Source organism: Grus americana, chromosome 5 (assembly GCF_028858705.1).
Source record: "Grus americana isolate bGruAme1 chromosome 5, bGruAme1.mat, whole genome shotgun sequence".
NCBI classification, from domain to species: Eukaryota; Metazoa; Chordata; class Aves; order Gruiformes; family Gruidae; genus Grus; species Grus americana.
Window position 1 is genome coordinate 52,960,059 of NC_072856.1, and position 17,256 is coordinate 52,977,314.

The 17,256-nt window shown below is 36.6% G+C and overlaps 1 protein-coding gene and 1 long non-coding RNA gene across 2 annotated transcripts; one reads left to right on the forward strand and one right to left on the reverse strand.

Annotated features, from left to right (window-relative positions):
- Positions 1–981: 981 nt before the first annotated feature.
- ATXN3 (ataxin 3) lies at positions 982–17,162 on the reverse strand. Its single transcript, XM_054827208.1, has 11 exons — positions 16,751–17,162; positions 14,552–14,716; positions 13,966–14,010; positions 12,503–12,588; positions 12,010–12,076; positions 9,568–9,655; positions 9,186–9,318; positions 7,942–8,117; positions 7,394–7,517; positions 6,570–6,649; positions 982–5,911 (listed from the first exon to the last, which is right to left on the reverse strand). Exons 1-11 carry the CDS (start codon positions 16,772–16,774, stop codon positions 5,817–5,819), a joined length of 1,083 nt encoding a protein of 360 aa, XP_054683183.1. The 5' UTR covers positions 16,775–17,162; the 3' UTR covers positions 982–5,816.
- Positions 5,256–7,398, forward strand: LOC129206973 (uncharacterized). The gene is made up of 3 exons (XR_008577337.1): positions 5,256–5,337; positions 5,670–5,930; positions 7,223–7,398. It is a non-coding gene; the product is annotated as an uncharacterized LOC129206973 (long non-coding RNA).
- Positions 17,163–17,256: the final 94 nt, after the last annotated feature.

Here is a 17,256-nt window from a genome sequence, read left to right on the forward strand (position 1 = left end):
CACATTTACCACTCTTACAATTATCCATAATAAAAATAATCATACACCACTTCAAATCTATTTCTAGTTTAAAAAAAAAAACTACCAAGAAAACAGGCACCACAATTGTAGGAAGTACTAGTGCTGTGATATAGCATGAAACATAAACATGTATCTTAATTGGTTTTGTTAATTTTAAACACTGGGTTTAATGGAGATTAAATGTTTACAATGCTCAAAACACATCATACCATAGTTTAACCAAAAACATATGGGTCCACAGGCGATAAAAGATGTCATCTTTTCCAATGGTGTTTGGTTAATTCATTTTTATGGGAAACTGTCTTAATGTTTTTCAAATAAGATCAGGGATGTCCTCCAGAATTTAAAAAATATTTAGAGATTATTAAAAATGTCTCCTATTGTGGTTCATTTTATAATGCCAAGGCAGGCAAGAAGTCAATAAAGTGGCACAGAGGGCTTTTTTCCCCACGTTTTAAAATTATTACTCTTGAAAAACTAGAAACTGACTATTTAGCATCGCAATTCATTTTCTAGCTGAGTGGCTTCGTCTACTGTTGCTAAATGTATGCAGAAATAATCCAGTATACTCTGTGGATTTACTAAGCTACAAAAACAGTGCAACGTGCCACAAAAAGAATGTGTATTCTGGTAGCAAAACAGCAAACATTAGCTTATTTTAAAATCAGAAAGCATACAATTTTTAAAGATGTGGCCTAACTATAACCAGCACCAACTTTATTCCTAAAAGGATTGTCTTTACATACGTTTTGGAGTATCAACAGATGAAAAGGCATCAGAGATGATGCAATGTCAATTATGAGCAACAGAAAATTAACCCACTGCTAATGTATACATACAACATCTGGTGCAAAGCCCATTTGTATCAAAGAGAAGATTTTAATGTTGGATAATGCTGTGCCCAATCCAATGCATGTGAGAGAAAGCATATATGCAAATACTCAGGTCAAGAGAGAAGCATTAGAAGCTATAATCATATTTATTTAAAAAAGTGATATCAAATACAACCATGTATATTCGTGCCTATTAGGAGAGCATTTTCAAAGTATCAAACAGCACTGCCATTTTCCAGTGAAAACAATGACAAAGCATTTCAGCTTTCCTTTTCTTAATCTTTTCAGTATTATATGCTTTATGGACACAAAAGAGACAAAAATTGTATAGGAATCCAGAGCCAAAGACATGATACTGAAAGCCAGAATCTCAACACGAAAAATCTGTTACTGAAAATGTTTTCTAAAATACACAACTATTAGGCAAGGGATGAAAAAAAAATATTGCCTTACAAAATGTTAACTCTACACTGTTTTGTACGCATGGGGTTTCATGTAGGAAAAAATAAAATTTTATCAGTGCTTGCATGCTTTAAAGACAACATCAAGGTTTTTCCTCCTTTTTTTTTGTGCAGTGCCATTTAAATATTGCATCCCTTTCCATTCAAACCCTTTTATAAGTTTTCCTTCCTGAATTCACACAGTGGCTATACTGGGGTAGGTGGGTGCGTTAAAAAAAAATAAATCTAAATGTAGTAACAATAATTTGCTTTCTTAACAGAGAAAATAAAAACATTTTGATTTGGTAAAAGCAGTTGAAGAGTCCCATGTACTTTAACACTCTGAAGAACTGTAATCAGGGAAGGAGGGGACTATGGCAGGTTAAATACTAAAGCATTCCCTCCATGTCTGAAATGCAAATAAGACAAAAATGTGTATACAGATTAAAAAAAAAGTTTATTGCAAAACAGCTCATGCTTTGAAGATGCAAACTGTGATACAAAACACAAACAAGCTACTAATTTGAAACTAAAGAATTGAATATTTGGACTAGGCCAGTTCAAATGTATAAAGTATTGCTCTTACTTGAAAAACTGATGATGTGTATGCAGGGAAGGGGTATATACGTATCACCTGTTAGATCTTTCTCCCTTTTAAATAATTAGTAACTATGAAGATTTCCCAGGGGTTGTTTGTAATGGCTTACCAAGTGAGCAATGTAATTTTATATTTGAGCCCTTAAAAAGTTTCCACTTCACTTTTTCTTTTTCTCAGATTCTTTTTTCAATTCCTTTACAAGTATGTGCTTGTAACATGAATTGTACAATAATACTTCTTTGTAAGTCTGAGTTCTAGAGTTTTCCAATCCCATTCCTCGTAATATTTCTCAGTAAAAAGGAGACCATTCGTACATTCTCATCATGTTTGAAACAATAACTGAATTCTAGAAAATTCCACAGACTTTTCAGAACTCTAATACTTTTTAAAAGCCTAAGTGTCAGTTTTGTAATAAAACAGCTTGCAAATCACAGTATTTGGCTAAGATACAGAAATTGAATTGTTTACTAGACATGTGCAGAAGCTATTTAAACTCCCCAGCATTTCATAGATTTGTAATAGAAGCAATAGTCCAACATTAAAACACATTGGAGATTTTACTTTGTATTGGTTAAGTAGTGTGCAAAGTAATTTAGTATGAAAAATAAGAGTACATTAGCTGAAAATTACATTTAAACTTGCTCAAGTTGTCTGAAGGGCACAAGGAGCCCAAATGTTGGTAAGCCAGTACTGTATCAGATTAGTTTCAAGCTCAGAGAAATGTGAGCATTTAAATAGCTCATATTTATACCTCCTGTGCCTAACCAGAATTGCATTCAAGCATGACTGCATTACAACACTTTTTCCTCCTGCCCTCATTACAAGACCATGAAAGCAGTTTACAGAATTATACTTACAGAACTAACTTTGGAAGATACTTGAGTATCACTCATTCCCCCTACCCCTTTGATTTCTGTAGGCAGAAAAACACCAATTACATCACATGGACTGTTCACTGTAAAAATCTGTTGGATGAATGAAGTCTGAAATTCCCTCCAACATCATACTGCAATAAAAAACCCCCAATAAATCAATTTCTGCTCCTTTACAATGGACTTTGGCCTAAAGCTGTAACATGTGAAAAACCCCTTCAGCTTGACAGAACAGGTAACACTAGGAATAGGCTCTCCATTAGCAAACGCCTTATGAGCATAGTTCAGCCACGTTGAGAACTGTTTATCACAAAGAATGCACACCAAAAAATGAGATCAGCTTTTTATTGACAGCTTCTTGGCAGGTGCACACATTTTGAACTTTAGGTCTGGGTTATAAAATGTGCTGTCAGCAATTAGTATTAGTCTCTTCCTTTGGTGCAATTAACATACATAGTTTAAATTGCTACCTCTTAACTGCTTGACTAGGCAGATACACCTACTTCATTAACCTTGACATTCCTCTGAAAAACAAATTCACAGATGTAGAGTGATGATGTTTCTACAAAGAAAGGAATATGGTTAGCCCTGTAATGACTGACACATTTGTGCTTTTCAGGCACTGATACTTTATATTCCTTACATATTAAAACACTAGAGTGATGTACTGACTTAAAAAGTGACATGAAAGTTCAAATGCAAACCTCCATGCTTTAGTGATTATGAAAACATGTAGTTGTCATGGGTTACAGTTAATGCAATTCAAGGGGCTTAGATTTTCTTTTTTTTTTAATATAGGGCTGCTACGCTATACAGCTAGAGAAATAATACATTTTTATTATATTCTTATAGAATAAAAGGTCCAAGTTCCAAGTACTGGTATCAAATTGCCAGTCTATACCTATTTATGAAAAGGAAAGTCTTATTTCACAATCATTTTATGGCACAACCAAAGAAGGGAAATTAAAGCTGTGGATAATTTAGAGACAAGTAAAGAAAGAAATAATTCAGTGCTTTACAGATTCCTGTTTTCAGTTTCATATAAATTTTAAACTGAAAGCAGAAATTTGCATCCTGAAAAAGTAACAGCATTTCAAAATGGCATATGCACATATGGACTTTTAAAGCCATTGATTAGCTGTATTAGAGACATTACAGATATTCATTATACTGTGCATGACAGTATTATTTAAAAAAGACAAAATTTAAAATCAGTTTTTAAAAAGTAGCACTGTCTCGTGAAAATCCATACTGTCTTACACAAACCAGTGGTTCTGGTGACGTTGGCGGAAATTCAGCACACAGGTAAGGAAAACAGAATTTAGCCCAATTATGTATAATATAATAATATCCTAAGCTATCAAGAAACCATTGCTGTAAACAAATCTTTACTGAGAGGTAAAAGCCCTTTCATATACAGTACTACTTGATGCTGAATGTTTATTTCCACCTAGCTACCATTCATTCATACTAGTTTTAATTGTTACCTTTGTGCAATGATAAAACTTTAGAATATTTTGATAAAGAAATTTGGGGTTATCTTCAAAAGATTTTTAGAATGCCTGTGCTAACTGTTAATGCATTAAGTGGACTACAATTTATATACTCTATCTACAACATATTTCCATATAATTAATATGTAAACAGAATTTATTTCAAGCACCATTTAGGAAAATGAAACATATCTCAATTGTTGCACTGAAGTTGAGAGTCAGGTTTGGTCACCCTGTTACACATTCATCCTGGATATCAAATCAAATGTCTTACAACCAATAGAATAAGCTACCTCACATACTTTGCTCCCCAATTTTTCTCAGGATCAGAAACAGCATGATAAAAAATTGTAAGGTGCATGAATAAAGGCCATTCCTGAAAAAGCTGCAACATTCTGACAGACACTCATAAAAAGCATTTCAGAAAGAACATACACACACACACATAAATATTCATTCTTAAAAAAGCTATTTGCACAGGGGTCATTTCAAACTGCAGGAATGCACCTTATGTGTGTGGCACTGACTTTATGGCACCAAAATCCCCTCCTCCTTCCTCCCAGACTCAGTTACAGCTCTTTTCATATTGAAGGGCCAGAATGAAGGGTTGAGCTTGAAGAGGAAAAAAAGACTTCAGAAGAGGGGTTAAAACAGATTTTCTTTTCTACAACTGATTATATGCTACTTTTATAGTAAAGACAGTGGCATAATTAGAAAGAGATAAGAAAACAAAAACAAATTGAAAGAAAAACAAACCAAAACCCAACAAACCAAAGGCAGCAAGTTATCTGCCAGAAGACAATAGGGCAAGGCAAAAATCCTACTTTAAACATAGATCTGAACATTTTAATTCAAACTGAAAGTAAAATCAGGAAGTATTAGAAGGTCAGAAGTCACTGAAAAATTCAGGAGTAACATCATAATCAACAATCACTGAAGATTTTATCTTTAATTGCAAAGTATGAAATTTATGGATTCATGTTTCTCCTGCAGAATGGGTCATTTCAAAAGTGGACAGCAGGATCGAAAAGTTGACATGAACTCATGCAGAATAAATGATCACAAAATAAATTATCTAAGGTAAACAAAGTTTAATCCTTTTTCCCATTTTAAGTGATTTCTTATAAATAACTTGGTCATTTATGAGCACAACTTACTACTTGTATCTATTTTTCCAGTAGTACTGAAGGAAATCAGTTGATGCTGGTTTTCAGCACTGTTTGTATTTTCTATAGAATTCTTCAAAACAATTTAAACTTGCTTTTTAAATGCAAGTTACAGCCACTACACATGTCTAACTTTGTTCATGTAATGTTTAAGTAATTTTAATAGAGCTATTCTTGTGAACAGATGTTGTGTGGTAGGAGTGCTACAGTTTTCTAAATTAGTGCAATCTTTTTTTGTATTTGCAGATTCCCTCTAAACCCTGACCTCCAGCCCCCCTTTCATTCCTGCTTCCAGACCTCTGAAGTGAACCCTGCTTGTGCAACATCCACACAGTAAAATTATAATGGAGACTTAGTGTTTTGACAGTAAGAGGGGAAAAAAAAAAAGTTATGTCATTTGTCCTCTTCTGTATTCAAGTGGTTTCTAACAGATTCCAGAGACATATTCATGGCTGCCTGAAGCATGTCTTCTTCACTCATATCACCTCCTACAGAAAAGAAATGCATGTAAGTTGTAATAAATGCACAAAGCTAGTTCTCAACTGTAGTTAAATGCTTTCTTTGTTCCTTTTGTCCACACCCACCTGTTTCCACCCCACTCCCAAAACTGGGTTTTTGTTTCTTAAAATCATTCAACATTTTGTACTTAGCTTTCCATCCACAATGTTTGTAACAAGTAGTACACATTCATTTTTGATCACTAATACTTCATACTGGTAAGGCCTACATACTTATGTTCTACTGAAAACTGGTTCCAGTAGTTTTGTCAGATACTACTCCAAGTTTATTACATTGACATACAACTTTAAAAGTCATTTAGAAAACAAGTTGTTGGCACAAATCCCAAAGATTAAAATTTGTAATGGTGAAGCCAAACAAAACAACAAAAAGCAAAGCCAGAACTCAAATGATCCAATAGTAACGCTCTTCACTTTGAAACAGAATATTGACATTCTTGAAAAACCTGTTCTGCTTTGAAAGTGATCCTTTGCTTCACTGCCAAAAACAGTAATGGCTGTGAGATAGTCTGTATGGCTGCTGGAGTGAGGAAGCAGGCAGACAACGGAAGTTAGGAGACAGAGCACAATACAAAGATGAAAAAGACATAAATATCTCAGTGTTGGAAACAAGTTTAAAAAACAATACCTGGGTCAGCCTCCGGAGTACTTGAGCTTAGACTTGGCTTATCATGTAGGTTCAGGGTCCGATCTTGCTGCTGTTGCTGCCTGGAAGTGTTACAAATTTATAAGACAATAAGATTAACATGAGACCTTTATTCAAGTCTATTTTATTGTAAGGAAGGCCAAGAGTGGGAAGTAGAACCTGTTTGGTATAATAAGACCCCTGCACCTAAAAATCTCTTTGATCGTTTCACCCTTCTAACTTTCAGACCCCTATCTTCCCAACATGTCATTTGAAGCCACATTACTGTTTTCCCAGAATCCGGGTGTTCTGCATTCTCATCCTCTCATGCAAAGTCCAACTCCTCCAATCATTTCTCCCCAGTTTTTCTCTCCTCCAACACCAGGAGACAGAGATAAGGAAAAGCTACCACAATACCCCAACTATGGATTAAGGTACTCCAAAACAGCAACATAAAAGATCACCTAGAACAGTTTCATGTGATGCAAATTAGAGGCATCGTTACCAGAAGCAAAGTCTTAGAGAAAGAGTACTTTTCTTCAGAAAGAAAATTACAGAAATTTACAGGATTTCATTTAAAATACTTCTATAACATGTATGTTTCTTTCTTCACAAGACTGATGTTGCATTACTAACAGATCCCCTCTTATTTACAGGTTTCTTTTCTTCATAGGAACCACCTGGGAATAACAAAATTCAGGTACTGTTAGGAAAACATGTTAAGAGATTAAAGTTAAGCTGGACCTCAGTCAGAAACCCATCCACACCCCCAAAAGCACTGAAAAATACATGTACTTCCACATACAGTTTTCTATCAACTACTTTACTTTTCAAAATATGCTTGTCTTCTCCTTCGCAGTTCTTCTGAAGAAAGGGAGTCTGTCTGACTGGTGTGAGGTGACTGAGGAACATTCTGTGGTAATGAGTCCAAGAACTCACTTCGACGACTACCTAAAACCAGAACATGCCACATCCTACTAATTACAGTAAAATGAAGTTAGCAAATGAAAGACAGATTAAGAAAGTGTCCTCAAACTTGAGAGGAAGAAAGACTTGGAGAAATAAGCACCTAGGCTAACTTCACTCGATACTATCTCTCCTCCTCATCTTGGGACTGCTTCCCTTCCCTCCTGCCACCCTTTGCCAATTTGTTCTGGCTTCCTCATGATCAATGCTAATACGAAAGTTGCAACTTTTGAAAAAGCAGAAAGGAGATAGCTACAGGAAATTCTGGATTGTTCTTCCATGCCTCAAAGACAGTCTTTTCAGACAGCTTGATGCATGTTGGAAAAAGTAGCTGACAAACTGATTTCAGTAGCTGCCTAATGCATAGGCAACATGAACACTGTAAGAGAAATTTAGATGAGCACTGCACCTTGCATGCTGAGTTGAATGGCTCTGCGAAGATCAGCTTCTTCATCTTCCATATCAATTTCCTGCCTACTTAGTGCCAGGGCTCTCTGAAAATTCTCTTCATCTTCATCTAACATGCCTGTTCCATCAAAAGGATGGTTAACTTCTATTGCTTGGTCCACATCACTTCTGGGTAGCCTGTGAAATTGATACATTTATGGCAGAATTCAGACAGAAATTACATTAACTTTTAAAAAAAATAAAATAGTTACATTAAATCTCACAGTAACTTTGGAAAAAAACTTTTCTGTTGTGAAAATCTGTTATATAAACAAATGTTTTCATTTCTACATAAAGCACAAAAGAGCTGCAAGCAGAGCTTGCAGGTGTAAAAATGAAAATACTACGACTCTAAATCCATGTACATGTTGACAACGATAGGAAATTGGGAAAACTTCAAAAATGAGAATGCTACAAAACTCAATAATACGTATTATTCAAACCTATTGCTACTTAAAACAGTTACACCAGCAGAAAATAGTGCATGTGGTCTCCTTCTTAGGAAGCTTTGATGACCACGCTAGAGCAACAGATCTTCTGTAAACAATACATGCTTTCCAAGTTACTGCTAAGTAGTTTGGTTTTATTCCATCAATTTACAACACCAGTTTACTTTTCCAAAGTGGAAGAAATAATAAGTTAGTTCCTCTGAATTGCCTTTTTATCAGTATGCAATTTATTCACTATGGAAATTATTGCAGAAGTAGTACTTCACATGCTTTCAAAGATGTTTTATATTAGCAGTTTGCATCACCACAACCTTTACAGTGAAATTATTCCAAAAGGGAACGCTGTATGATTTATATGGTGTAGAATTCAAGTATGGGTTTCTTGTTCTTTTCTACTTATGACAGAATGCACAAGTCAGGCTGAATTATAGATTGATTACTATTAACCATAGTTTGCTAAGAATTGCTAACCAATTTTACTATAATTGGAAAAGTATCATAATCATGAAGTTAAAAATCCACACTATACAACACTTATGCACATGGAAAGATTGAATCCTTATTAAGGTAGTTTTTGCGCACTGAGAAATACACCATTTGTATTCTACAACTTGCTTTTACTGTGTGCAACAGTAGTAAGTATATTGTACCAAGGTTACTTCTAATTATGTCTTAAGAGGGTTGTCTCCATGTAGGCATTAATCATGGAAGTCAATCACACTCAACATTATTAAAATGAAATCTGTATTTACCTTACCTCTGATCTCTTGACTGTGCTGTCTCTTCTCCAATTAGTTTCGGTCGCTGCATCTGCTGCACCCGAATCATTTGCAATAGCTGATCAGCCTCACAGTCTGGCAAGTCACCTTTTACTACAAATATGGAATAACCTGAGAAAAAAAACTCATAAGTCTACAGCATTAAGGTGCATGCATAAACACTCTAAAATGCACACTATATGGAACACGATGTGCAATTTATTACAATGTAAGGCTCTACCTTTCATTATAACGACTTGGGTTATTTCACTATTTCAATCATAAAACTAAGGGTAGTTAATTGAATACGTAAGTTCTAATAAATAATGATTATTACCTACTTTTAATTAATGAGATTTAATATCTGCAAGTTACTATTACCTTCCTGTTGTAATTGAGCCAAGAAAAGTGCAAGATATGTATCTGATATTAGTTCTGGACCCATCAAGAGAGAGTTCAAGTTAAACCACTGTAATTAAGAAAAAAAGGTTTGAGAGAACAAATTAGCATAAAGACTACTTGGTAATCCATTTCTGTACATTGTGGTCATTTTCTATGATGGAATATCCAAATAAATCTAGTAAAATAAATTATTAAATTAAAAGTCTTTTGAAGCACAATACCTAAACTGCTAAAGGTTACCCTTCAAATACTCTTCAGCTAACAGGAGATCTGAAGCAGTACAATTACTGCATGCTCTCTCCCATTTCTGAACACTGGTACCAGGCAAACAGATTAAAACAGATAAATCAAAATAGAATGGTAGAATTATTTCAGACATCATTCTAAAATTGTTCTTAATCCTAGTTTTAAATCTGTTCAGAAACTAATGAAGGAAGAAACCATTCATAAGTTAATGCTGTATCTTAAGAAATTAATAGATACACTAAACAGAAGTTGAACTCTTTCCATGAAATACTTTAATTAAACATGCTGCCTTTAATAGCTGGTGTTACTGAAAGCTATTGTTTAAGATAATTTTAAAATTTAAACATTAAGAAAAATGAACACAAATTTAATATGCTGATAGTACAGCGTAATATTACAATAGGGGACACTTGAGATACATATACACAGATCATTTCTAGTTCCCTGAAGAAGACAACTAGTCATTTATAACAATTCTTCCAGAGGGAAAATATATTCAACATGGACAACGAAGTATTCTACCTTTAAAACCCCATATATATATTGCAATCAATCTGAAAAACCTTTTTTATACCATACTTGTTCAATATTATCAAATTTTAACCAGGAAGCACCATTTCAGATAGTAGAATGAGAATTCTATCTCCATTCCCACAAAAATGCATTTATCTCCCCAAGCTTCCATATATGCAGTCATACACTTGCAGTCAGGCCCATACTATAATTCACCTGGAATACAGGTAAGGGACTATCTACCATTCTCTCTTTCAGTCACTTAATTTGTCAAAAACACCCTTTGCCACTAGGAAAGGGTAAGACAACCAACAGTGTAGGAGTGGGTAATAAAACATTATGTAAACAAATACAATGGACAGATTACAGACAAACTTTTAAATGAGAATATGGAGGAGGAAGGTTTGGTAAACTAATTTTGCTTTAACTGTAACAGAAGAGAAGCAACTCAAATCTACATCAACCTATTTTGTCTATCTTTTCTCATATCTCTCTAGATAACAGACATTGTTTTCACGTGGCTACAAGCCACATGTACAAGCAAAAGACATCCCCCCTTGAACTCGAAACATTTTGGGCTAGAACACTTTCTCACAAAATTCCATGCAACATGGTTATACATATCATATAGAACATTCCCATACTTTTAAGAGACCATTCAGCCTTTTTGATATGGCTCGTAAACATTAGCCATACTTTTAAACTAAAGCAGAACAGCAGAGTTTAGTTTGTTTACTCACAGGTGATATTTTTTAATTATTATTTTGTTTTGGTTTTTTTTTTTAACCTGGATGACAACATAGGTAGTCACCACTTGCACAATGAACCAAATGGGTAGAGACTCCTGTCCACTACTGTAGAATCTAAAAGCTTATTTCATCAACATTTTCTATGACAAAAAAAACAAACACCAAACCAGCTTATGTTGTATAAAAGTTTATGCAGTATGATCCAAAACAATGATTGGCTACTGAAATAAAACACTGCATTGCTGTTACAAGGGACATGGATGTGCCTTGAGTTATTATATATGTACCATATACTTATATGGCCATCCCTTACCTTTAATAACTATTTCCTGCTTATAAATACAACTGTTTCAATAAGTTTTCTAAAATAGTACAAAGTTGTGATTCTACTTTCCCCAACCTTATCCTGATGGATACTCTTAAATATGAGCAATCAAATATTAATACATTTGAAATTTGAACTTTTTGTTTTACCTGCTGTCCATTTAAACAAGCAAAATTATTTTTACAATGTCAATAATTTAGTACATTAAAACAAGTCTGCATTCTATAGGGATCCTAATCCTTGTCTAGGGCTCCCTCCTCCACTGCCCATAAAATTTTTCTGCTATTTTTCATGCAGAAAAGAAAGAAAACAGCTGAAGTCACACAGACTCTACCAGAGCTGCAGCTCCCTAGAAGACAGGTTCACTGGGGAATTGATCCTGTGGTCTTTCCCCAGGCTAACATTCATAAAAAGTTGCCCAGCATTTTTGTGATATAACAAACACTTACTATTCTTTTTTTTTAATATGGGATAGCATTAAAGCAAATTGCAGCAAAAGCTTGCAAAAGGCCAACACATGGTCTACTCGCAACCACTTTTCCACCCCCATTTTGAAGTCAATTTTTAAATAAAAAAAGACAATGTCACCTGTTTTCCTAACTTTCGAACTGTAAACCAGTGTTCCTTATAATTACAAATAAATGATTTTTCATTTCTGTAAAAAGAAAAACAAAAGGTATAGATAAAATTAAATACTCTAATATTGGATTGTGTATTAATGTCTAAGTTCTGTTTTGCCACTAATTTAAACTTATATAATAAAATTTCAGTAATAAAATTGTTGATGTTACAGAGTAATCATATGGCTATTATAACATTTAGGAAGTTGTCAACGTTACTGAAATCTCCATACACCTGTGATGCCACAGATACTGAGAGAGCATGAAGGCACAGAGGACAGATGCTCATATACACCCCCAAAAGAAAAAAAAAAAAAGAGACAGGCTAATAAAAATATCAGAAATCAACAGAGCTTCTTGAAATAGTCATTTTAAAGAAAGATTTAAGTCATAGATTAAGAGTATTATTTTTCTGTAAAATCAAGGCAGGGTGCTAAGAAAAAAAAAAAAAAACATCTTACATAGGATCGATCCCAAGCCTCTGATACTCTGGGCTGTTGAAGAGGATTAGTTCTAAACCCCAAACTTTCAAGGCATTGCTTATAACCTGTCAAAAAAATAGCACTTTTCATGAGTCAAACAAGTCAAATAGAAATTTAAGCAATGCAACCATCTTAACTGCTACATATTTTATATATATATATATATATATAAAAAAATCTATATATATTATACCTTCTCCATAAAACCTAGATTTCAAAACATTGCTAGGACACATTATTCAAAACACAACTGTCACAAATCTACATGCAAACATAACATGCATACCATATCCAAGGGGCAGGAACAAAACTAGGATTTAACTGAGGTGTGTTAATAAGCTGGCTCCCCCAGACAAAGCCGTAACTTCACCTCCCACAGACACTTCTTAAGTTGTCATCTCTGCTCTCCTCCCCCGAAATACAGTGTCATCCCTCCCCACAGTAACTATTGAAAATTTTGCACCACTGGATTGTGACAGGATCAGTCAGGTACATTAGTACAAACTCTTTTACAATAATGCTTTAAAGCTATCTGAAATAATGCTGTAAGAAATTTGAAATTAACAACTCGTCTTCCTTTCAGCAAGCAAACTATGTAGCAAGTGAGCAAAGCAATGACAGGACAAAAAAAGTAGAATATGAAGAAGCATTTTTTTTCAGCTTCAATATTGAAGCAGCACAATCAAGAATACAAAAAATGCCAAACTGTTAATGGTTTTTCACTGAATAGAAAAACAGCCCTGTCCTGCCATAAGAAAGAGAGGCTCTGGAGGGATTCTGGAACATTGACAAGCACCTCTGAAAGCTCAGGAGGCAGCCAAAGGTACAAAGCATTGCCTACAGCTCTAGTCTAGACACAAGCCTCAATTTGGTGTTCAATACCTTTTTTTTTTTGTTGTTGTTCTGGTTTAAGTATTTCTTATTAATTACTTTTCCATTACGGTCCTTAAAAAAAGAAAAAAAGAAAAAACCCAGCTCTAAAGCATCTGGAGCATGTTATAAAAACTGGAATGTAGATATTGCAGCAGCTTTTTCCATTCTGCAGATCACTGTGATAACCCTGTAACCATTGCCAAGGGCTTTGCTTTCTCAAATTATAGACTGTAATCTCAAGTCTGCTTTTTCACCTGTAGTCTATGGGAGCTAAGGTCTACACGTGAAGTGCCCAGAAGAAGCAACTTAGAAATCAAGCTTATTGCCAGCAGGTGTCATTTCACAGTTCAGGAGTCCATGCTTCTACTATGTGTTTAAGGGCCCATGAACTGAAGAACTGCAAGTCACTGCTCTTAATGGAAAACATTCTGAAGATTTAGAAGTCCAGCGCTTAATCCGATTAAGCCTATAAACTGGAAACTAGATGAAAAAGCTCAATGCCGTTTAAATTATATGAGAGAACATATTGCATAAACAAAAAATTCTTGTCAGTATAGAGCTGTGCTTACTTGAATTGAGAAGAATCCACTATCATCCATGTTTACTGAAGGCTGCTGCTCAGTGTGAGGTTGGGAGGGAAAAAGGGGAAAAATGGTGTAAGCATAAAAGGTCAGAAACAATCCACTTTTGAAAATAAATATAACTTTACATACATAAAGCAACAATCAAATATGTCCTAGTCTGTAAGGCTGATTACAATGCCTAAATAAGCTTATTAATTAAAAACTCAAACCTTTAAATTAAAAATGCTCAGTGCTTATAGGACAGACAGGCATGGGAACTTCTGTTCCTATCTCTGCCACTGACTTACAAAAACAAAAGGCAAATCGCTGATGCTCCTCCTCACCATGCCTGACCTTCCTACCTGTAAGATGAAGATAATGTAGCTTTTTGTAGAATTACTGTAAAGCCATACCAGTAACATTTGAAAAATGCCAGATTTAAGATGCACGAATGAAAAGGCCTATAAATTTAGGGCTTTTTTTTAGCACTAGGAAATTAATCTTCTCTAACTATAAAGAATAGCAGGCCTGTGGTACACAACATTAGATTTCACACAAATATCAAGCGACCTCAAATTAAGGAGATTTTTACCTGTAAAAAAGTCCTATATTCTTCACTAGACACTCCTCCCTCTGCCATTCTCATTCTTTCTTCCTCATCCAACTGCTGTGCAATAGAGGATAACTCAACAGGACTAAAATATTCCCCTTGTAGCAAATTATTCAGACAGTGCTGAGCACACAATGAGCCTTCTTGCTAACATTGGAAGAGAAAAAAATACCAAAGAAAACAACAACAAAAAAATCACATTCATGTTTTACTCTGTAAAATGACTCAAGCATTTCATTCTGGCAGACTTCCCACCCTCCCCACTCACCCAGAATGCCATATGTTCTTCTGATGTATTACACTGCAAGCTATAACATACAACCCTCCCATCAATTTGATGGGGGAAAAACCCCAACACACATACTACTTTATTTCCTGAAAGGAAATAAATTTCATGTAAAAATGTTATTTTTTAAAACACTGTAAAAAATTGCCAATGGCCTGACCAAATCACACCATCAGGACAACGGATCCATCCTCTTCCAAATCACGACCACATGAGAACAAAACAGTTTAGATCTCTACTTCCCAGTAACAAATGTTTTCTGCAACAGATGCTCTCATTCTTTTTTAACTTTTCTTCCCTGCCAGGTGTGGCTATCAGCAATCTGCTTTCCACATGTGGCTAAAAAAACCACAGACCTTTAGGACTTTGGAGAGATTTTAAACTATACATCTACAGAATTAATTTCCTTTGTTTCAGGTTACAACCAATTTGTTTATTGCCAAGAAAGTGATTAGGAGCTGGAGGAACAGTAAAGCTCATTTCCCACATGAAATTTATGTATAGGAACTAGGTAAAAGAAGCTAATACTACTGGTTCTAAAATCTTGATGACAATGAGGTGACAAGAAAAAAAAATTAAATCCAGCATATTAAACAGTGAAAATATTTTTGTTGATAAACCATTTAAATGGAAAACACTTCAGATACTTTGTTACACATCTAGCACACTGGAAATAATAGAAATGTAGTATAACTTTGAACATATTATGCTCTGTCACTTCAATTTCAACAAAGTTTTGTTATTAAACTACACAGCAACTTAGTCATTAAAAAGTTACAACTTCATTATGTGATAGGCTAGGCCAGGTAAGAGAAAGGTACACTTGTTTTGAAGTAATTTTCGAATCTAGACTAGAAGTCAGGGCCACTGTAGCAGAGGCTGTAATAGCTGAAATCCAACACTCATCTTCTGAACAGCAGCTGTTTAACAACACAGTGCTTGCCAAGCACTGATACTCAAACCTAGTTTGAGGGAACATTCCTCAGGTTCTACGCATTTCAGAACTGTATTTTTTTTAGTAAGTTATACAGCTATCTTGCTTTATTTGCAGAGTAAACCAACCATTATGCACAAGAACAGCATATAAAATCTAGTGTTAACCTTAACATAATAAAGGTGCAGAGACATTGGCAACGTATTATAGTTGAATAACATTAAAGCATAATTAGCTCATTTTTGGGAACCTGGATAAATCAGGTTCAGCAGTTCACAGAAACATTTGTACTCCAAACCAGGAAACACTGCTCAGCACACAGAAGCACAGCACATGAATTAGGATTTCCTCAACAGCTCTCCCTTCCCCTGCCTGTTACACAACCCCAGCCAAACCAGACTGGGTGAAGAGATGTATGAGAGCACAGAAACAGCCCTGCCTGCCGCTGCTCATCTTCATACTTATTTCTCGGTCACGCTCTCTCTCAAGAAACAGAAGCGGCTGCAGCCTGTAACTCCCCATACTCAAGGCCTATTTCTAAAGGCCCATGAAGAGCAGTCACCGTGCGAGAGGAAACGCTCAGACTCGGCCCTGACCCCCTTTGATCTCCAGTACATTTCCTTTCCCCGCAGAGCCGAGCTAGGCCGGCCCACAGGCACCGGCATCGCCTCGCGGGAGGGCCCCAGTTCTCCCCGGAGACAGAGGAAACCGAGCCGCTGCCTCATCCGGCCACCGGAAAGATGCCGGGGAGGGGCAGCATGGCCCGGCCGGGCACAAGCCAAGCGTACCCCGTGGGGACCGGGGGCTACCCCAAAGCCAGCACAGGGACGGCAGACCCTGACACCGCCCCGCAGACCTCCTCAGAGAAAGCTCTCCTGGCCCAGACGGCCAACCGACAGCACAACCTCATGTACAGCAGCCACAGACCCGACACCCCACCCTCCCCCAACCCCTCACTCACCCGCTCATGGAAGATTGACTCCATGTTTATTGTCAACGGCCAGCAGCCTCCGCCTCACGTGACCTCCCCAGCCAATCAAACCTTCCCTTGCTCGCCGACCGACTGCAGCCAATCCCCGCAGACCTCCTGCTGGGCTAGGGCTTCCGGCTGAGGCCGGCGCGAGGGCTGACGTTCGGGGCGGCGCCCCCTGTCGAGAAGGAGGCCGCCGGGCTGCTCGGCCGCCAGCTCCCGCCCGCCGGGAGCGCCCCCGCGCTGCGGCCTCACTGCGGGGCAGCGGGAGGCCGGGCCCTCCCTCGGGTTACCCAGCACGAAGTACCTGCTCTTCACCGGGTATTAGCACGGATTCCAGAACACCCTGAATTTCCTGTTCCCTCGGAAAGGTCGGGTTTCCCTGTGTCACCGAATTCAGCCAACGCCCCGCAGGGCCAGTTCCCTTCTTGTTCCCGCCAGCTGCCCGGCCCTTCCGCCCTCCCGGTCTCACCCACGCTCAGTCACCAAGCCCTAGT

Excerpts from the sequence above, each read along its gene's own strand:
- ATXN3 (XM_054827208.1), bottom strand. The coding sequence starts at position 16,774 with ATGGAGTCAATCTTCCATGAGCGG. Across the intron at positions 9,319-9,567 it reads GGCTCAATTACAACAGGAAG|GTTATTCCATATTTGTAGTA; the intron begins GTAATAGTAACT and ends TTTTTTTCTCAG. Across the intron at positions 6,650-7,393 it reads AGACAAGCATATTTTGAAAA|GCAGCAACAGCAGCAAGATC; the intron begins GTAAAGTAGTTG and ends TAACACTTCCAG.